General features: G+C 41.1%; 1 protein-coding gene across 5 annotated transcripts in view; it reads right to left on the reverse strand.

Moving 5' to 3' along the window:
• Positions 1–17,742, reverse strand: part of LOC129353731 (caskin-1-like) — a 59,903-nt gene extending 42,161 nt beyond the window's left edge. For all 5 annotated transcript variants that reach the window (XM_055023097.1, XM_055023095.1, XM_055023096.1 and 2 more), the window contains exons 1-3: positions 17,186–17,742; positions 1,352–1,403; positions 302–399 (exon numbers count right to left, since the gene is read on the reverse strand). In XM_055023097.1, coding sequence (XP_054879072.1) covers positions 302–399; positions 1,352–1,403; positions 17,186–17,279 — 244 coding nt within the window. In that variant the 5' untranslated portion in view covers positions 17,280–17,742. The remainder of the gene's footprint in view (positions 1–301; positions 400–1,351; positions 1,404–17,185) is intronic.
• Positions 17,743–23,255: the final 5,513 nt, after the last annotated feature.

Below are 23,255 nucleotides of genomic sequence, written 5' to 3' on the forward strand. Positions count from 1 at the left end.
CTCTTTTCTTCTGTCAGAATCCACTGATGTTGGATGGAGATATTTTCCTGCTCTGATGCCATTTGGCTCTCAGTTATGCAGCCATGAAGCTTTTATCCTCTGTTTTCTATTATTTAGTCTACACATAAATATGTTGCTGTTCTCTCACACACAACAAAAACAAATGACTGCATTTTCACCAAGCTCACACAGGACTCCGGTGTTGTTTCAGATTTTAAATATTATGTTTCATTATTTTTTAGGTGGTGGAGAGTTTTGTGTCTACTTTGTGTGAACTCTTGGATCTGTGAGAGATTTTTACCTTTATGATCTTTGATATCCACTGTTGCCTGAGCCTCCAACAGCAGAGAGATCAACTCCTTGTTCCCACTAAGAGCAGCGTGGTGCAGCGGAGACAGCCTTCAAACAGACACAGATTAAGAGTGAAAATAAACATTCACATCTACGCATCAGCATGAGCTCTGAGTGCAACTTTGCTGAATTAATCTCCCTTCTACAGCTACTCCTCCTTCAGCTCTATGTGGAAGATGGGAGGGATGAGGAAGGCAGGGGGGGAGAGGGGCAGGGGGGGAGGGGCAAGGGGGGGGTGACCTACTTCCATTAATAAGCAATCTTACTACCCTGGAGTGGAGAGAACACACAGGCCTTCTGTGTGTGTGTGTGTGTGTGTGTGTGTGTGTGTGTGTGTGTGTGTGTGGGTGTGTGTGGGTGTGTGTGTGCGTGTGTGTGTGTGTGTGTGTGTGTGTGTGTGTGTGTGTGTGTGGGTGTGTGTGTGGGTGTGTGTGTGCGTGTGTGTGTGTGTGCGTGCGTGCGTGCGTGTGTGTGTGTGCGTGCGTGCGTGTGTGTGTGTGTGTGTGTGTGCGTGTGCGTGCGTGCGTGCGTGTGTGTGTGTGTGCGCGTGTGTGTGTGTGGGTGTGTGCGTGCGTGCGTGCGTGCGTGTGTGTGCGCGTGTGTGTATGTGGGTGTGTGTGTGCGTGTGTGTGTGTGTGTGCGCGTGTGTGTGTGTGTGTGTGTGTGCGCGTGGTGTGTGTGTGTGTGTGCGTGTGTGTGCGTGCGTGCGTGTGTGTGTGTGCGCGTGTGTGTGTGTGTGTGTGTGTGTGTGTGTGTGTGTGTGTGTGTGTGTGTGAGAGGGAGAAAGGGGACATGGGCTGAGCAACAACTTTTTCTTTCTCCAGATGCTCCATGTCTTTCACTGTTTAACTCTGTTGCTGTTCCAGCTAAAGCTATTGGCAGAGTCTTTGCTGTGACTATGTGCTCTCTTTCATTTTTTATTTCTCTCTGAAAATTCATCGATGTAAAAAGAAGGGAGCAATGATAACAGCAGGGGGAGAAAGGAGATCTTGGTTCTCACCCATCTGCATCCTGGATGTTGACATTAACCCTCTTTGTTGCTCCAAGAAGCTCTGAAAGAGAAAAAAAAGTGTTAAAAAAGAATTGAGAAGGGTTTGGATCACCTGTGACAGACTGGCGACCTGTCCAGGGTGACCCCGCCTCTCACCCGGAACACAGCTGGAGAGGCACCAGCACCTCCTGACCCCGTTAGGGAGAAGGGTGACCAGAAAATGGATGGATGGATGGATGGATGGGTTTGGATCACTCATGCCAAGTTTGGTACCAATTGACCTTTTTATGTGAAAGTTATAGCATTTTAGTGGCGCACTCACTTGCTTTGGTAAGTGCGCCAACTTCGCCGCTCGGCCACGCCCCTGAACATATACAAAAACTCAATTTTTTGGATAACTTTTAAAGCCCCACCCTTTAACTGCATTGTCATCACGAACTGAGCCGATAGGTAAAAATCCTTCGGACGAGTTTGTTAAAGCTCGATGTGAGTAAAGGTGAAAATGGCCAAAATTTGACCTTTCACTGAAAATGGCCCCTTCCCTGTACATTTCAGGACAAACTGTACAACCTACAGTTTGTCCTGTTTCACGTTAGGGGGCACTGTTCCATTGGAATCCAAAAATTTTAGATGGGGCACAATTTTGGGTAACGTTTGGTGAGTTTTCAAATATTTCAAAGGCTCCAAAAGCTGCATCTGTTGACAAAAAATAATAAGAAGAAATCTTAGGATTCTAACAGGCCTTTGCAGCACTTCACTGCTCAGGCCTCATAAAAACCAGGAACTCAATAGGGTGAACGCCGACAGCTTTCACACTGGTGAACGCCTACATATGGGGGAATTTTTCTGCCATAATCCAGGAGCACACATTTTCAATCTGAAAGCAGACTGTCTTTTGTTCTCAAAACTTTTAATACTTTTGCTCACATTTTTATTTTGAAAGCAGGACTGCTCGGACTCTCTGCTCACTTATGAAACATGGAAATGCTGTTGACAGTTGACTAGCAACCTCTCAGCCAGTAGAATCAAAGGGTTGGACTGAGTGCGTTTGTTTCCTTCTAGCCGCAGCGGGTGTGCCTGTATGGCTACCATCAATTGTAGCGACCTGCGCCACTCACTGGATGTAGGGAGAAACAACAGCCTCAGCTCCATGTTATACTAAAGACCTGCTCGCAGAGCACTACTGACCGTTACCAGCCTTCCGATATTAGGCAGGAGTTTGTCCACCCAAGAACTCCCTACATCCAGTGGGTGGTGCACATTGCTACAATTGATAGTAGCCACATTCTCCCATATACAGGCAAAGCCACTAGAAGGAGCTCATAAGGCAGTTTTTGAGGACCACAATATTAAATTATTTACAAACTCCTGCTTATTAAAACGGCCAAATATGGTGGAATTTCAAATAGTTCTGTTGATGTATGAAGCTAGATACAAATATAAGATAATGTACAGTTTTTTGTTTTTTTTACTGAAAGACAGGGGGATTATGATTACAGTGGAAACATAACTTTGGAGCCAGAATGGTTCTGAAGTTATGGAACCATCCTATAACTTCATGGTTTTCAGAGGAACCATGAAGAGAATGTGCACTTCAGTCTTAGGATCTAGAATTAACTCAGTCAAGAACTGAAGCAAGTTTTTGAAAAAAAATTTCAAACTGAGGATTTTCAACAAGCATAGAAATGATGGTCTGAGGTAAATTGGAGTGGGTGTCTCTAACGCAGTAATCAGGATCGTATGCATGAGTATGATTGTATATTTTGTGCAGGTGAATATGTGTGGAAAAGCTCTGTTGTATTGGGGAGGTACTTGGAACTCCTTAGCTTTGTGGTACTGCATTTTGAGGGGAGACTGAACTTGGGTGGTTTTGGTGTCAGTATTGTGTATGGGAGTGTGAATATTTATGGGACTATTCATGTGTAGTTGGATGTGAATGTCTCTGGGAGTGAATTTACAACTATAACAAATTAGCATCTGAATAATACTAGATTATTTTCTGTATTATTTTATGGGTGTATGTGTGTTCTAATTAGAGAGTATTGCGGAAAAGGGCAGGATTAAATAAGTAACTTTTCCCTACCACTTTTCAAATAGACGTTAGATGTTAAATAGACCTTTGTATTACGTATACACCGTGTTCCAAATTATTATGCAAATTAGATTTAAGTGTCACAAAGATCACATTTTTGTTGTGCTATTAAATTTATAGATGGTATTGTGTGTCAGGGCTCTTTGAATCACTATGATTAATTTCAGAGAGCTGCTTGATTAGTTTGTCTGGTGAGCTCAATTAAAGGAAATCTACTTAAGAAGGATGTTCCACGTTATTAAGCAGGCCACAGGTTTCAAGCAATATAGGAAAGGGAAAGGATCTCTGCTGATAGTGTAGTGCCTTATAACAAGGTACTACACTATCTAAACATTAGATATTTAACCAAAACTGAAGTGTTATCATACTGTGAAGAGATTTGTGGCTGATTCAGAACAAAGATGAGTTTGTGCAGATAAAGACATAATGAAGAAGGTTTCTGTTAGACAAATTCATGGGATTAAGAGAACAGCTGTTAAAATGTCCTGACAAAGCAGCAAACAGTTATTTGAAGCTGCTGCTGCCTCTGGAACCTCAAGGTGGAGGATCCTCCAGAGGCTTGTGGTGCATGACTGATCACTTTCTTTCATGGTTTAAAAAGAAGAGCTGTAGCTTCAGTAACAAAATCATCTTCATGCATGACAATGCACCATCTCATGGTGCAAGGAATACCAGTGTGTCATTGGCTGCAATGGGCATAAAAGGGGAGGACCTCATGGTGTGATCACCATCCTCCTCTGACCTCTGACCTCAACCCTATTGAGAACCTTTAGAGTTTCATCAAGCAGAAGATCAGAGGGTGGGATGCAGTTCATATCAAACAGCAGCTCTGGGAAGATATCTGACAACCTGCAAAGAAATTGAAGCAGAAACTTACCGCAAACTCACAATGGATGCAAGTGATAGATGATGTCAGAGAAGGTCCTATGTTAACATGGAACTCGGTCTGTTAAGATGTTTCTGATTGAAATAGCTTTTGATTTCAGTACATGTGACCACTTCATGCTGCACACTCAAAGAATGACCCTTTGCAGTTCTTTATAATCCATAAAATGTTTAGAAAATCTGTTCCATAATAATTTGGAACAGTGCATTTTGAGTTTTTTATTTTTGAAAAAAATACTGTTCTCATGGGAGCTTTGTTCAGTAAAATTTGATTTATACTGTAATAGTTCATGATTTAAATTATGCTGAACTCATTTGTATTCACTATTTCAGAAAATCTGAGAAAATATCACCTGCATAATAATTTGGAACATGGTGTATTGTGTGTGTATGTATGGATAGATGTGTTTACAATGGGTATATACTTACCTTATAGATTTATTCTTGTGTGCATTCCATTATAGTAGATGTATTGATTGATAATTTTTTTTATTTTTTTTCTATCTGTTCTATTGTGTGCATGTTGTATACATTCATATATCCATAGATTCATACTAGAGGTAATGTGGATATGCTTGATGCAAAGATTGTGACATGTATGGATGAAGTTTTGCATTTATTGTATTTACAACAGACGTAAAAAATGAAAAGATATAATATAACTTTTTTTTTTACACATACTTTTTCTAAAAATAATTACTTATATTTTACAGTTCAATATAAGAATAATCTTAAACAATACACCTAAAAATTCATACTTTTTGAAAACACTACATTTATTGGGCAACTTGTCTTATTTTTTCAGTCGGCTAAAAAACCTAGAAATTAAAGGTAGGTTTGTTCATGTAAGGATTTATGGTTTTGGAGTGGTGAGGATAGATGCACTGCCCCAGGTTGGAGAGTAATATTGATTGAATAACAAAATACAAAATCCAGGGAGCAGACAGCAAAGTACTCTCACACTGGTAGCAACTGAGATCAGATTGGAGACAAAAGACAAAGTGGGTTAGGACCTGACAAGGAGCAGGCAACACTGGTGGGATTAAATACACAAGGAAGGTAATCAGGGGAAATGAGGGACAGTTGGGGACAATCAAGGGGCAGAGGGACAACAGGAGACACAACTGAACATAGAAACCTCAATAAATATACAGAAAAACCAAATCCATGGGATTGCTTCCTTCTAGCCGCAGCTAGAATAGCTGCGGCTATATATATATATATATATATATATATATATAAAAAACGGTCACTTTAGAGAAGCAGCATTGTCTTTAAAGGCGAGTTCAAATCCAACAAATGCTCTGAAATGGACTCAGCCTCTTTTTTATGTTCTGGTCAAACCCTTATAATCCGGAGGCCATAATCTGTAGCTGTTCTATAATCTCCAAAAAAGCTTTACCCTCTCCCGGCGGCTTGATCTGCTCTTCATCCCTTCATCCTGCTTTCACACTCTAATTTTCACTGTAATTTGCTAAAAAGTGCATGCTGGTTGATGCCTGTCTGTCTCTGTTTACACTATGAAGCTGACATAATTTTTCTGCTGGGATGTAGCATTGCCGTTTACTGCACAGGTTTAGGTTCCCCGATTCTGTGTTGGATTAAAACGAAGGACAAGCCCCTCCCCGGCTCATGAATTTCAGTATTTGTGTCACTATAAAAGCATCACAGAGCCACATAAGGCCCCACAGGACCAGCAATACAAGGAAGAACACAACTGATTTTGTATTTGTTTTCTGGGTAAAAGTATCGTGTTGTTATTGAATATTCTTTTGGGATCAATACAGTGTTTTGAATTTGAACTGAAATGAAAGCTCTAACAGACTGCAAAAATTCTGGCACCCATCAGATTGATTAAAATATGTTGGATCAATTGAATATGAAATTAAGATGACTACAAGAACCTGTTTAATGAATGAGAAGTAACTTGTGCTGCATCTATTTTTATTATGTGTTAATCAATTTTATTCATGAGCTGATCACATTGCAATCCTAAGCATTCTAACTCACCTCTGCTTACAAACAATTACACTTCATTTTTTGTTTTTACAAAAAATAGACTTGAGATCAAATGTTCCGCCATGGTGGGCGACCGACCCTTATTTTCATTTCTGAAAGGTGGCAGCCCTAGCCACAGAAAATCAGTGCTGTGGGCCATAAGGTGTGAAGTGGCATCTTGTGGCAAACAGAGCAGTGTGATGATCACCAGCTTTTCATCAAAGAAGATTCTTGCATTTAATCAGTCCATCTCTTACTGCCTCATTGACAAATTACACACAGGCTTCAGTTGGCAAGTTAAATATAAACCGTCATGACGGGTCTGGCGGAAAAATTTAAGATTACTATGATTATGAATAAATCAATTCATAACAGAATTATGTTTTCAGATAAAACTCACGGAAGAGTTGCCTAAAATAATTTCATACTCCATATAACACAAACACATACACACACATTTACTTACCTTGTGCCAAATCGCTGCCACTGATCTCAACCTGTTCCTATAGTGGTGGAGAGCACGATTTTCCTCCAACAAATGATTCCAATGAATGAAGCGAGTACAGCTTCCTTTTGTTTAACCGCCATCTTCCTGTTTCGTACATTAAGTTTTCAATATCCTTAAGATTAAAATGTTGGGTGGCTATACATCTGTGTGTTAGCTTTAGTGGCTAAGTTTTCTCTGCGCATAGCCACGGTCCTTTATTAGCAGAAAAATAAAATACAAAATAAAATTTTAAAAACTTATCTCTGGATTATAACTTCTAATCACTGGATACAACGGCACTTGAAAATGTGTTGTATCAATAACCCCTATTTATTTAAATTTTTGTGTCTTGATCATTTTACAGCTTTTTCAGCTATCGCTAAAAACAATAGGAACAAGAAGAAACCAGAAATGATCAATGTGATACTTCAACGTTCACATGTGCAACAACAGTGAGACCTTTAGGGGGATGGTTGGGAGGAACGCCCCCCTGGAACGCCCCCCAGGTTTGACTTTGTGGTTGTCTCATAGATTTTGGACAGGTATCTCAAAGTTCATTTCTATAGACTAAAGTCATTGTGTAATACTGCTGATGTCCCTAGAGTTGGCCAGAGGGATTTTTCCTTGGTTCAACTTGAAAGTGAAGAAAAATAAGGTAAAAAAAAATGTAAGAAAATCACACAGTCTTTAGGTTTGAAGTAATCCAGTTGTGATAATGTTGATAATGTAACTATAAAAAACTGTGACTTCAAAAATAATTGACAGGCAAAGTTATCAGTAAGGACAAGAGAGAGCAGGATGAGCTGTTCCTCCTTCAGCTGTCTGCAATACTTTTCTTTTTGCCTCGATCAGAGGTGGATCTAGAAAAAATATCTATAGCGTGGCAAGAGGGGGGTAAGGATTCTTCAGGGGTGGCAGCATACGCCAGTATACACACACACAGGCACGCATACACACCTTATATATTCTTCTCACATTACAAACAAAATATTGTTTTTAACTTGCATTGTTTCACAATGGGCTTCCTGTAGCACTGAGGATTAAATATTAAACAACAGAGGAAAACCGTTGTGGTAGATGTAGCAATACCAAGCGACTGCAACATCAGGAAAAAGGAGAAACTGGAGAAATACCAGGGCCTCAGGGAGCAACTGGAGAGGGCCTGGAAGGTGAAGACCACAGTGGTGCCTGTGGTCATCGGGGCCCTCGGGGCAGTAACCCCCAAACTGGAGCATGGCTACAACAGATCCCAGGAACAACATCAGACATCTCAGTCCAGAAATGTGCAGTCCTTGGCACAGCCAAGATACTGCAGGACCCTCAAACTCCCAGGCCTCTGGTAGAGGATATATAGATCTATATATATATAGATATAGATCTATATAACCTCTGGTAGAGGACCCGAGCTCAGAGGATAAGAACCACCCGCGGTGGGTGAGAAGGGAATTTTTATTATTTTTTTATTTTTATATATAAAAAACATGCAGTCAGGGGAGGCAAGTGAGACAAAGCCTCACCTGTCATAAAGGAAAAATATAATGATAAAATAATTTATATTGCTATTTTCACTCTGTGGTTTGTAGTGTAAAGTATTTACTTTTCATTTAACTTGACCAATTCTGATGATTTTTTCTTCAAAATCGCTGAATTTTTGCAGTTTCCCATTCAAATACTCAGAAGTGCAGCTGGTGAGGCAGCAGTGAGCCTCACCTGGGATCGATCAACTGCACTGGCTTGCCATTCTATATCCTTATGTCACCAATAAAATGGTTAAAAAACATTTAATGTATGAACTGATTTTCCATAATTTAGCTCATGTATATAATGTGTAGTATTTTTTTTTTTGTCACCAACTGTGTGTGTAACGTGTTTCGTGTGCTGAGAAGCGATCATAAATGGTAGAGAACAGATGCCAGGTGAGGCCTGCAGTTCTCTGGCCTCCTGGCAGGGGGCGCTCATGATCCCAGACATTGTGACTCCACAGCTGCAGAGTAAGAGACAGTAAGCAACAAGCTAGTGTTGAAATAATATTTTAAGTTAGCACAATACTGCACAGGATAGTTTCGATACATATGAAATATACCATAGAAAGTTAAAGTACACTCTACATTCACATAAATTTAGATAAAGATCCAAACTAAAACAACTGCTGAATCTCTGAATTTATATAAATTCTTAGGGAGGATTCGACAGAAAACAGGCCTAGAATCTCTTTAGACAGGGAGTCTGTCTGCCAGGCAATTAACAAATTCCTGAGCATGGTTCAAAAGTTCACTAGGATCTTAAAACTTTTTATAAATAATTTATCTATATTAGAATTGACTATATTTCTTTAAGCATGTTTTGAATTAGTTACTTCTTAGATCCAAACTTATAGTCATTATTTAGCATTACATTTTGTGCAAGCTTGGTTAAAAACACCAACTGGTTACTTGTTGAATCATTTTGAGGCAGAGATAACGCTGCAGACCCACGCTGTAAATCAGATCGCCTAAAGGAGCCTGGTACGAGAAGAGCTGGGTGTTTGGGTCTCAGAGGTAATAAAATTAACATTAAGACAGCCCACACAAAGGAAAAGAACACACCTCCTAATGCATATATTTAAATGAGGAGAATACACATTCTTATACAGTTAGGGCCAGAAATATTTGAACAGTAACACAATATTTGTGAGTTGGGCTCTGCATGCCACCGCATTGGATTTGAAATGAAACCTCTACAACAGAATTCAAGTGCAGATTGTAACGTTTAATTTAAAGGGTTGAACAAAATATCTGATAGAAAATGTAGGAATTGTACACATTTGTTTACAAACACTCCTCATTTTAGGAGCTCAAAAGTAATTGGACATATAAACATAACCCAACAAAAAAGTTTTTTCTCAATATTTTGTTGCGAATCCTTTGGAGGCAATCACTGCCTTAAGTCTGGAACCCATGGACATCACCAAACGCTGGGTTTCCTCCTTCTTAATGCTTTCCCAGGCCTTTACAGCCGCAGCCTTCAGGTCTTGCTTGTTAGTGGGTCTTTCCGTCTGAAGTCTGGATTTGAGCAAGTGAAATGCATGCTCAATTGGGTTAAGATCTGGTGATTGACTTGGCCATTGCAGAATATTCCACCTTTTTGCTCTCATGAACTCCTGGGTAGCTTTGGCTGTATGCTTGGGGTCATTATCCATCTGTACTGTGAAGCGCCGTCCGATCAACTTTGCAGCATTTGGCTGAATCTGGGCTGACAGTATATCCCGGTACACTTCAGAATTCATCCGGCTACTCTTGTCTGTGTTATGTCATCAATAAACACAAGTGACCCAGTGCCATTGAAAGCCATGCATGCCCATGCCATCACGTTGCCTCCACCATGTTTTACAGAGGATGTGGTGTGCCTTGGATCATGTGCCGTTCCCTTTCTTCTCCAAACTTTTTTCTTCCCATCATTCTGTACAGGTTGATCTTTGTCTCATCTGTCCATAGAATACTTTTCCAGAACTGGGCTGGCTTCTTGAGGTGTTTTTGGGCAAATTTAACTCTGGCCTGTCTATTTTTGGAATTGATGAATGGTTTGCATCTACATGTGAACCCTTTGTATTTGCTTTCATGGAGTCTTCTTTACTGTTGACTTAGAGACAGATACACCTACTTCTCTGAGAGTGTTCTGGACCTCAGTTGATGTTGTGAACTGGTTCTTCTTCACCAAAGAAAGTATGCGGCGATCATCCACCACTGTTGTCTTCCGTGGACGCCCAGGCCTTTTTGAGTTCCCAAGCTCACCAGTCAATTCCTTTTTCCTCAGAATGTACCAGACTGTTGATTTTGCTACTCCAAGCATGTCTGCTATCTCTCTGATGGATTTTTCCTTTTTTTCAGCCTCAGGATGTTCTGCTTCACCTCAATTGAGAGCTCCTTTGACCGCATGTTGTCTGGTCACAGCAACAGCTTCCAAAATGCAAAACCACACCTGGAAACAACCCCAGACCTTTTAACTACTTACTTGATTACAGGTTAACGAGGGAAAGGCCTTTTGAGTTACTTGCAGCCTTTGGAGTCCATTGTCCAATTACTTCTGGTCCCTTGAAAAAGAGGAGGCTCTGCTTTACAGAGCTATGATTCCTAAACCCTTTCTTCGATTTGGATGTGGAAACTCTCATATTGCAGCTGGGAGTGTGCACTTTCAGCCCATATTATATATAAATTGTATTTCTGAACATATTTTTGTCAACAGCTAAAATAACAAAACCTGTGTCACTGTCCAAATATTTCTGGCCCTAACTGTAAATGGTTTGTTTCACAGCAGAAGTTTGAATCTCTTTGTGCTGAGTGAGTTTCCCAGAAGACGCATCTTTTGTCTTTTGTTTTTTTTCCCTGTTTACTCAGTTCATTGTTTCTGTTTTGTCATGTCTTGGACTTTTGATAATCTAGGTGAGATGCTTATTGTAACATTCTTCTTGGATTGATTTTCTCTGGATAAAACTCTGGATATCTGAAGTCTGACGTCATATGATTGCTCTTTCTCCCTCCACACGTATACAGACACAAGAACCTAGGACAGAGGAATAAATTAACGAGCTAAATCAAGTTATTCCTCTTTTTAATTCTTAACACTAGCCATACAGTGAAGTCAAGAGCAGCAATATATTTATAGTTTTCTCTTCGTACTACAGCAGTCACTTATTAATAATAGACCAGTCGAGCAGGTCTGATTGTTAAAAGCATCCACAAACATTAAACGTTGCTTACAACAACATTCATAAATTAAGAGGCAATGCTTCCACATGTGCCAGAGTGGAAAAGCTTCTATCAGTGTTTTTTTTATTTTTATTTTGCTAAACCTGTTGCAAGCTGAAGTAAGAGAAAAAACCCAATTAAACCTGCTAGTTACTGTGGAGGAATATACACGCTACCCAATGGCTGAGGCTGTTAGATCTGTTTCAGAAAATATAGTAATTCTTATTCAGGACAAAATATTTTCAATGTTAAGAGTTCCCAGACGAGTCAAAACAGACAATGGATCTCCCTTCAAAAAATTTTCAGACATGGGTTGCCGACACATAACACCTTTATGGCCTGAAGGAAACTAGTCTGATTCACACTGAGCAGCTCACACCAAATACAAAACTTGAATGACTTTTTCTTATTTGTATATACTGGCCCTATTAATGTGTTAATTTGGGCATTTCTGATTTGTTCTGGAAACGATTTTAGTGTGCTTATTATGGAGTTGTGTTATGTTTTAATACATAAAACAAATAAGTCTGCTTTAGAATGAGGATTTGTTCGTAGAAAATAAGGGAGTGATGTAATATCTAGAGTCGGACAAGCATTAATACAACAGAAAAAATAATTAGACTGTTTTATTCTTGCTTTATTTTATATGCTAAGAAACTGACTTTTACGTCAAGCCATGAATTCTATTTATTACATTTTTAATTAAATTAAAATGTCAAAGTTTGTTGTCGTGGCATAATAAGTTTTAAAACTCAGAAAAAAAGGGGAAATGCAGCTATTTATTTGCCCAAGTTTTTGGCCAAATGAACAGCAGTGAGCAGCAACAGGATGGGGAGGGTGAGTGGTAATGTTTTACCACTTAATCGGGATTTAACAGAAGAACAAAAATATATTAAGACTATATTTGTCATTAAGCATTGTCAACAGTGTCTTCTGTAATATAACTACCCAGTAATGTTTTCACATTTCCAGCCAATGTTAAATATTTTAATACAAAAACATGGTGGACCGCCGGCGTCCCGACTGTTTGGATTGGAATACATAAAACTCAGATATAGAAATATATTGCTTCATGTTTTGAATGATATTTTTCAATATACTGCAACGTATCTGCAATACATTTTTGTTTTGTATGGGTAAAACATTGTTTAAGAACACAATTGGAGATTTCTTAAACATTTAATCTATATTTGTAAAAACATTTATGAAGCGAATACTTTCAAAGTGGGTGTTTCCCACTTTGATCTCGGGGTTTCCAGTCCATATTCTGCACAGATGTTTCTGTACACTATGCCTGCCACTTGGTTATGTCGTTCCATGTACGCTTTCCCTGCCAGTATCTTGCACCCTGCTGTGATGTGCTGGACTGTCTCAGGGGCCTCCTTGCACAACCTACACCTTGGGTCTTGTCTGGTGTGGTAGATCTGGGCCTCTATTGCTCTGGTGTTTAGGGCCTGTTCCTGGGCGGCCAGGATGAGGGCCTCTGTGCTGTCCTTGAGTCCAGCTTTTTCCAGCCATTGGTAGGATTTACTGATATCAGCCACTTGGGTTATTGCTGGTGGTACATCCCATGTAGGGGCTTGTCCTCCCATGATGGTATCTCTGGCACCTCAACCTCCGTTCCCTGTTGTCTGAGACATTCACTGAGCACATTGTCTGTTGAGGCTTTGTCCCTGATGTATTTATGGATCTTAGTTGTTTCGTCCTGGACAGTGGTTCTCACACTCACTAGTCCTCTGCCTCCTTCCTTGCGGCTCGTGTAGTTAAGTCCCCACAGTTCTGACATCCGGGTTCCTCCCTTTTGCCGTAGCATTTGTGTTGTATCTCGTCAATCTCAAGTTGTGATAGCAGTTGCCGTTTACGGATGTTGGAACACTGAGCTACTAGTTGTTTAGCGCTTAGTGTTGACTGGGGATGTCGAAGTAACCATTCCTTCCCCAGTCTTTGCATGTAACCTCTCTCACTAGGGTTACTTGAGTAGTAGCATTCCAACAGATCCACATTTTCATCTCTCGCCCATTTCCGTCTTGTTCCAGTAGCCCATTTGTCATCAAGGTGCTCTGGTTCCCCAACACCTGACGCAGACCTTGTTTGGCCAGGCGACGTCTGAGCCGGCATGTTACGCAACTTAGTATCTCTCATGGTATGAGGTAGGCAGTAGCTTGAAGGGTCTTGCCTAAGGACCCAGACTGGATTCGAACCCCGCCCTCTCGGGTGATATACTGATGCCTTATGTATTGAGCTATCCAGCAGGGTGCAATATATATATATATATATATATATATATTATATATATATATATATATATATATATATATATATATATATATATATATATATAGCCTATGACTCAATGCCGCATACTTGGATCATTGAATGCTTAGAGATGTATAACATCAACAGGACTCTGAGAGCCTTCATTGCAAACTCGATGAGGCTGTGGAAAACCACCCTTGAAGCCAACTGCAAACCACTTGCACAAGTGTCCATCAAATGTGGCATATACCAAGGAGATGCTCTGTCCCCGCTACTGTTCTGCATAGGCCTGAACCCCCTCAGCCAAGTTATCAACAAGACTGGCTACGGATACCGACTCAAAAATGGGGCCAATATCAGTCACCTCCTCTACATGGATGACATCAAGCTGTACGCCAAGTGTGAGCGAGACATCGACTCACTGATCCACACCACCAGGATCTACAGCACTGACATTGGGATGTCATTCGGACTAGAGAAATGTGGTCGGCTGGTCACAAAGAGGGGGAAGGTGATCCGCACAGAAGGAGTCTCACTCCCACAAGGAACAATAGCAGACATTGAGGACAGTTACAAGTACCTAGGTATACCACAAGCAAATGGTAACCTCGATGAGGTCACAAGAAAGGGAGCCACAGCTAAATACCTCCAATGAATAAGGCAAGTCCTGAGAAGCCAGCTCAATGGCAAGAACAAAATCAGTGCGATAAACAGCTATGCCCTGCCAGTAATCAGATACCCTGCTGGAATAATTAGCTGGCCAAAGGAGGAGATAAAAGCCACAGATATTAAGACTAGAAAGCTACTAACCATGCATGGAGGGTTCCATCCCAAATCCAGCACCCTGAGACTGTACACGAGCCGCAAGGAAGGAGGCAGAGGACTAGTGAGTGTGAGAACCACTGTCCAGGACGAAACAACTAAGATCCATAAATACATCAGGGACAAAGCCTCAACAGACAATGTGCTCAGTGAATGTCTCAGACAACAGGGAACGGAGGTTGAGGTGCCAGAGATACCATCATGGGAGGACAAACCCCTACATGGGATGTACCACCAGCAAATAACCCAAGTGGCTGATATCAGTAAATCCTACCAATGGCTGGAAAAAGCTGGACTCAAGGACAGCACAGAGGCCCTCATCCTGGCCGCCCAGGAACAGGCCCTAAACACCAGAGCAATAGAGGCCCAGATCTACCACACCAGACAAGACCCAAGGTGTAGGTTGTGCAAGGAGGCCCCTGAGACAGTCCAGCACATCACAGCAGGGTGCAAGATACTGGCAGGGAAAGCGTACATGGAACGACATAACCAAGTGGCAGGCATAGTGTACAGAAACATCTGTGCAGAATATGGACTGGAAACCCCGAGATCAAAGTGGGAAACACCCCCAAAGATGGTGGAGAACGCCAGAGCTAAGATCCTGTGGGACTTCCAGATCCAGACAGATAAAATGGTAATGGCGAACCAACCAGACATTGTCGTAGTGGATAAACAACAGAGGAAAGCCGTTGTGGTAGATGTAGCAATACCAAGTGATTGCAACATCAGGAAAAAGGAGAAACTGGAGAAATACCAGGGCCTCAGGGAAGAACTGGAGAGGGCCTGGAAGGTGAAGACCACAGTGGTGCCTGTGGTCATCGGGGCCCTCGGGGCAGTAACCCCCAAACTGGAGCAGTGGCTACAACAGATCCCAGGAACAACATCAGACATCTCAGTCCAGAAATGTGCAGCAGTCCTTGGCACAGCCAAGATACTGCAGGACCCTCAAGCTCCCAGGCCTCTGGTAGAGGACCCGAGCTCAGAGGATAAGAACCACCCGCGGTGGGTGAGAAGGGAATTTATATATATATATATATATATCTAGATAGATAGATAGATATTTTTTGTGGGATTTATATATAAACAAATCACAAAAAATAAATTAATTCTATTATTCAAACACAATGTGATCTCTGCATGTCTATGTAAAAGCTCCTTGGAATTAGTCAAGGATGGACTTGTTAAGCATAGAATAAACTATTACAAATTCAATAAAAAACATTATTTGTGAAAACTCATTTGTCTGGTTAGCTGGATGTACCACAAACTGTTTCTAAGATATCAAGCAGAAAAAGATCTGATGCAAACATTTTATTTCGAAAGGTATAATTATATCCAGTAAGATCATATCTCTCCCACCATTTCTACAGCACTGATCTAAATGAGCCCCCAACCACAACTTACCACACTGCTGCTCTGAACTTCATTAGCATTCTATTAATAATACAAACACAGTCAAGCACATGACTAACACCCAAAGTGTGAACTGTGTTTCCAATCATGCTTGCCTGTGACTGTGTGTGCAGAGTGTTTGGGATTGTGTTTGTGGAGGTAACAATCCTCCAACAGGGAGACCTGGCTTACTGTTTAATTATTCAAACATAAACCTCAGCACACACACAGTCACACACATTTTAACCCCCCTCCAGCACTCTGTCTCCTCGCCTCCCTGCATCCATATCTCACGGGTTGAATCCTTCTGTCCTGTTCCACTGCAACCCTTTGTCATTCTGCAGCGACCGGAGCCCTTCGACCTGATCTGTTCTGGCGTTTAAAGGGAGAAGCATGTTTTCTTTTGCATGTCACTGCCGCCAACGTTCATCATAGACAAACACACACAGAAAAGGAGGAGGAGGTGAAGGGAGAGTAGGGAGGAAAGTAGGTGACAGAAGAGGAGGAGGAAGATTCTTGTGAGATGGGAGAGGAGAACATTTTCAAAGCTGTAATTGAAATGTAATTATCACCTCAAGCTGAATCCATGCTAGGAGCACGCTCACGCTCCATGAATATGTCAGCACGTGTACTCTTACACTCATCACATTTATTCCTGCTAACATCTGGCGTCTTCACACACCAATAATCCCCTCTATGTCCCAAGCAGTGCAGGACATTCTAGACTCCACCTGCACCTCACTGTGGACTTGAAGGACATCTATGTAGATATATTTCTGTGCAGGCATGCAGATGCCAACACAAACTGCCTAATTGCAGAGGATGGGGAGACAAGCTTGCCTAATTTCTAATCACAACCTGATGACGATGCCCACACTCATTTCAACGTCATCACTATCACATTGTCAACGTCAAAGCACAAACAGATGCATGCGTGCAGGGAAGTGTGCACACCCACACAAGCACTGGTGAAACATTTAGCTTAAAAGACATTACATTAGACTGAGCTTGTACTGTCCTGACCTGGAAATGATTGGTGTGTGTGGGGGGAGGGGGCTGCTTGTGCCTGGTGTGTGTGTGTGTGTGTGTGTGTGTGTGTGTGTGTGTGTGTGTGTGTGTGTGTGTGTGTGTGTGTGTGTGTGTGTGTGTGCCAGGGACCGGAGGATGGGAGATGGATGGATACTAACTGGCTTTTCCTGGCCGCGGTCTCTGTAGAAGGCGCTGTGCTGTCAGCAGGTCTTCGGTCTTCACGGCCTGGAGCAGCTCCTGGTCCTTCCCCATGTCCCCTCTGTGCCACCCCGGTCCGGTCCGGTCCACTCGGCCCAGCCCTCTTCCTCTGACCCCCCCCCTCTCTGTTAATCCGTCGCTACATCCTGTCGCGGCTCCCCGGCCTCCCTTTGGACCTGGACTTGGCGGTTGTCGGGATGTATGGATGGATGATGGATGGATGATGGATGGATGGATGCTGCTGCGCAGGAGAGGGAAGCTTTCAGCGCAGATCGCTGTAGCGCCTCCACCGGCCAACGCAGACCGCAAACGGTCGCGTCAGATTCCACAGACTTTAACCCGCGTGACGACTTCACCAGATCTGGATGCGTCCCGTGCGTGAAAAACGGTGGAGCGTGAAGCGCCCTCGGCCCCGCCCCTTCCCACCGCTCGAAGCTTCACGAGCCTCGCAGTCCGTGGATTTTTGCTCGACGTGTCACCGCCGTCACCTCAGTCCGCGGAAGACCAGCTCTCGCGACGACTACGCACGCGCACTGACACAGCAAACTGCCACAGTTCGGCTATATTTATTACATAAGCCATGCAAGTGACACTTTAAAAGGAATGAGTCTGGTTCTGATGCTGCAGCATTGTTGGGACAAACCGCGTCACGGTGAGGCGCAAGCATCCGAAACGGAATGTGGGAAACGTTTATGGGTCACCTATTCCTAATAAATAGGTCAAGTTGTATGATTTATTGCAGCAGAGTAGAACGATTTATACGGAGTGCCAAAAGTGCCACAACAAAAGAAAAAGACGCTGAAATGAATACATCTGTATTTTAATTGTATAGCACATTTTAGCAACAAGGCATTTCAAAGTGCTTTACATCATAAACACAAAAACACAAAGTCGTGCATCATAGAATAAACAATATATTGTTACATATTAGCCTACATTTGAAATATAATTCTAAACAGGTGTGTTTTTAGTTTAGATTTAAAGGAAGTCAGGGTTTCTGCTGTTTTACAGTTTTCTGGAAGTTTGTTCCAAATTTTTGGTGCATAGATGCTGATAGCTGCTTCTCCTCTCTTGGTTCTGGTTCTTTGGATGCAAAACAGACCAGAACAAGAACCTGAGAGTCTGGAAGGTTGATACAACAACAGCAGATCTTTGATGTATTGTGGTGTTAAACCGTTCAGTGATTTATAAACTAACAACAGTATTTTAAAATCTATTCTTTGAGCTACAGGGAGCCAGTGGAGGGACTTTAAAACTGCTGTTATGTCTCTATCTTCCTGGTTTTAGTGAGAACAGGAGCAGCAGCTTCTGGATCAGCTGCAGCTGGAGGATTGATTTGTTGGACAGACCTGTGAAGACGCTGTTACAATAATCAATGCGACTAAAGATAAACGCATGGATGAGTTTCTCTAGATCTGGCTGAGACATTAGTCCTCTAATCCTGGAGATGTTCTTCAGGTGATAGAAGACCGACTTTGTAACTGTCTTTATGTGGCTCGCAAGGTTCAAGTCCGAGTCCATCACTACTCCCAGGTTTCGGGTCTGATTGCTAGGTTTTAGTTGTAATAATTGAAGCTGTGCATTGACTCTAGATCTATAACTGTAGCTCTATAACTCTAGATCTATAACTCTAGATCTATAACTCTAGATCGTTCCTCTTTAGGTCCAAAAATAATGACTTCAGTTTTGTTTTTGTTCAGCTGGAGAAAGTTTTGGCACATCCACACATTTATCTGTTCTAAACATTTATTCAGTGATTGGATGGGGTCAAAGGTCATTTGGTGACATTGTACTGTAGAGCTGTGTGTCATCTGCATAGTTATGGTTGTTAATATTATTTCCTGTTACAACCTGAGCTAGTGGGAGAATATAAATATTAAATACGAGGCGTCCTAGGATTGAACCTTGGAGTACCCCACATGTGACCTTTGACCTCTTTGATGAGAAGTTTCCAATTGAAACAAAGAAATCCCTGTTCTTTATGTAGGATTCAGGCCAGTCGAGCACCGAACCGGAGAGTCCAACCCAACTCTCCAGTCCATTCAATAATATGTCAAAAGCTGCACTGAGGTCCAACAGAACCAGAACCAGAACCAGCACTGTGGTTCTCCCACAGTCCGTATTTATATGGATATCATTGAATACTTTGACTAGGCCAGTCTCCGTGCTGTGGAGAGCACGAAAACCAGACTGGAAAGAGTCAAAGCAGTTGGTCATCATGAGGAAACTATTTAATTGTTTACACACAGTTTTTTCAATAACTTTGCTGATGAATGGGAGGTCAGAGGTCGGCCTGTAATTCTGCAGTAGTGATTTGTCCAGATTGTTCTTTTTTAGCAGTGGTTTGATAACTGCTGTTTTCAAAGCCTGGGGGAAAACACCTGATGTGAGCAATGAGTTACTATTAGGATCAGATCAGTAGCAAAAACAGGCAGGACTTTCTTAAAGAAATGTGTGAGTAGGACATCCAGACAGCAGGAGCTTGAACTAAAGAAACATAATAAACTCGACAGACAAAGACATGAACAGAAAGCGCAAAAGAACTGATGAGAAACGAGCTGGTCTAATCAGTACTAAGGACTAACACAGAATACTGTGCTCCTTAGTATTCTAAGGAACTTTCTTTGACTAGTCACAAAAAAGTCTAGACAAAGAAATAAACCTAAATAGAATCACTATTTAGTGATAATAGAATAAATAAATAGTGATTCCAAGTAGAAGTCAATAATAAAACCACCAAAAATTAGAGAAATCCAAAAACTCCACATCCTGGCACATTCATATTTAAAAGTGACAATTATACACATTGTTATATGATTTAGTGTTAAAATTTTTCATTAAAATCTAAATAAAAGGTCATTTTAACACATGATCAAATCCTTCAACGTAATAAAATATTTTTCATATTTATGTAATACATTTGATTGTGAAATGTTCATAGTTGTTTTAAAGTGATTCAAACACAATGAAACAGAGACAGTGAGGTGATGAAGTTATATTAAAAATAAAGAAAAAAATCTCACTAAAAAAAACCGGAGGAAAACAAACAGGAATTCAGAGGAAAAGAACATCAGGGAATCAACGGAGAAATAATGAGATCACAGGAGGGAACAGCAAGGAGTGACTGAGAATGAGTATCATATAACATACTGGGAACTTGACATGGAACAAGGAACAGACTAGAAACAGGCGACGTGTTTGAGTGGAGAGAACAGAAGGCAGTCTGAGGAGAGAGAGAGAGAGAGAAAGACACAGTGGTGAAGTGCAGGACACCAACTGGGTTACTAGGAAAATGAATCTAACATCAAAGAATGGATAGACATAAAAAAACACAATTCAACTTGAGTAAAGAATAACAAGACACAAGAAATAATTAAGCATAATAAAGTAGAGTCACTAAGAAAAGACCAACTAAAGTAAAACAGAAACAAAGTTGATCTCATGAAAGAAAGAGACTAAAGAACACATAATAAAACTAGAATCAATAAATCAAACTTCAAAACAAGCCCAGACATGACAGAAATAAAATAAACTGTCATTGCAGCTCTAAAAACCTTTGAACTTCTGACCAACTACAAACTAGAGCAGTGGTGGCTCTGCCCACTGATTAAAATGTAATGTTTCACAGCAGTCAACAATGGAATTATGACATATCAAATTATATATATATGCTTTTGAAAATGAAAGCTATTCAAACCCTTTCCAAAACATTTGAATGTCATGAAAAAAGTTTTTTAATTGTCATAATTCCTTTGAGAGGTGAGGATGGGGGCAGTACCCAGGTAGATGAGCAATAATGATTGTAATGATGTTGGTAAAGAGTACAGATGTCCAGGCAACACAGGTGAGCAAAAGGTTGAGAGTTTAGACACTGGAATAAAACACATAAACAGAACTGAGGCGGGATGACAAGGACCCACGGGGAAACAGGTGCGATTAAATACACAAGGGTTAATCAGGGAACACAAGACACAGCTGGGAGCAATCAGGGCAGACAAGACAACACTGGAACTAAATGAACTAGAAAACAACTAAATTAAAATAAAATAATCACAATTTGAGGTATTTGTTGTTTATTTTTTAATATAATTTTGGCTTTCAGATAATAAAATGCACAAAAACAGAAATTCAAAAAATGTTAATACTTTGGAGAAATCAGTCCAAATTTTACAGGACTTGGATGTTGTAAACTCAGTGTGACACAATAATCATCTACTAAATTCAAAACACCTGCACAGGTTTCCACCAGGTGCCATTGTATCAGTTTGGTTGAAATTTTTCAGTTTGGTTCAATATGAGAAACACTTCGGACCAACTAGCCAGAAGACCATCACTGGTGGCTAAGCCACAAAAGTCAACTGATAAGGAGGCTGGCTGTTCACAGAATGCTGTGTCCAAGTCTATCAATGGAAAGTGCAAAATGTGGCAAGACAAGAGAATAGATTATCAAACAGAGAAAATTGAAGAATCTGGCAGAGATCCAGAAAGAGTACAATGACGCCAGAGTCAGTTTCAAAAACCACCAAATTCAGACACATCCAGGAAATGGACAACAACTGTCAGAAGCCTCTTCTGAAGCTGATCCAACGTAGGGAGTGTATGGACTAGGCCCAGGAGAAGAAGGACTGGACCATGGTAGTTCATTTGGTCATTAAGGTCCAAGGGTTTGGCGAAGGACAGGTGAGAAACTGAATCCAAACTGCTGCAGGTCCAGAGTGAAATATCCAGTCAGTCATGATTTGGGGCACAATGTTCACTGCAGGTATCGGTAAACTCTGCTATTTTAAATCCAAGGTCTCTGCAACAGTCTACCAGTATGTTTTGGAAGACTTTGATTCCTTCTGCCGAGGATCTGCAGGGAGATGCAGATTTCATCTTCCAGCAGTACCTGGCCCCTGCCCTGGCACCAGAAGAACCAAAACCGGGTTTAATGCTCAGGCCATCACTGACTGGCCAACAAAGTGGCCAGACCTAAACCCCATTGAGAGTCTACCAGTTATTCTCTAGAGGGAAATGAGGGGCACCACATCCAAAACAAAGAGCTGACAGCAAGCATCAAGGAAATCTGGCAATGGCCGACTGCCTCACTGAGGCAAGAGGACCAAGTACTGATGATTGACAGATCATATCTTTTCTTTTTTTTCCTTCAAAAACTCATAAGTAGTTTAGGCTGATTTCTTCATAGTATTCAGTTTTTTTTGAATTCCTGTTTTCATGGCTTTTTTTGAGCTGGAAGCCCAAATTATGTAAAATAAATAACTGAAACTGTTCAACTGTGGGCCCTGAATCTGTAACCTATGAAAATGAATGGGATTATGGGCAATAATAACTTTACCATGATATTCTATTTTGTTTAGAAAGCATCTGTAATTAACTAACAGTGTTAGAATTTTTTTTGTATTTCATAAATACTCCATTCAAATATTTTCCATTTAAGTGAAAAAAGAAAAACACCCTGATGTTTATTTACTGGCTTATTTGGCCACTTTTGGATCTTTATACTATGAATCCAGCTCACGGTATGAGCTCATGATATGAGCTCATGATATGAGCTCATGGTATGAGCTCATGATATGAGCTCATGGTATGAGCTCATGATATGAGCTCATGGTATGAGCTCATGATATGAGCTCATGATATGAGCTCATGATATGAGCTCATGATATGAGCTCATGGTATGAGCTCATGGTATGAGCTCATGATATGAGCTCATGATATGAGCTCATGATATGAGCTCATGGTATGAGCTCATGATATGAGCTCATGATATGAGCTCATGGTATGAGCTCATGATATGAGCTCATGATATGAGCTCATGGTATGAGCTCATGGTATGAGCTCATGATATGAGCTCATGATATGAGCTCATGATATGAGCTCATATCATGAGCTCATACCATGAGCTCATACCATGAGCTCATGGTATGAGCTCATGGTATGAGCTCATGATATGAGCTCATGATATGAGCTCATGATATGAGCTCATGGTATGAGCTCATGATATGAGCTCATGATATGAGCTCATGGTAT

The sequence above is a fragment of the Poeciliopsis prolifica genome, unplaced genomic scaffold, assembly GCF_027474105.1.
Source record: "Poeciliopsis prolifica strain line A6 unplaced genomic scaffold, Auburn_PproV2 SCAFFOLD095, whole genome shotgun sequence".
Classification (NCBI taxonomy): domain Eukaryota; kingdom Metazoa; phylum Chordata; class Actinopteri; order Cyprinodontiformes; family Poeciliidae; genus Poeciliopsis; species Poeciliopsis prolifica.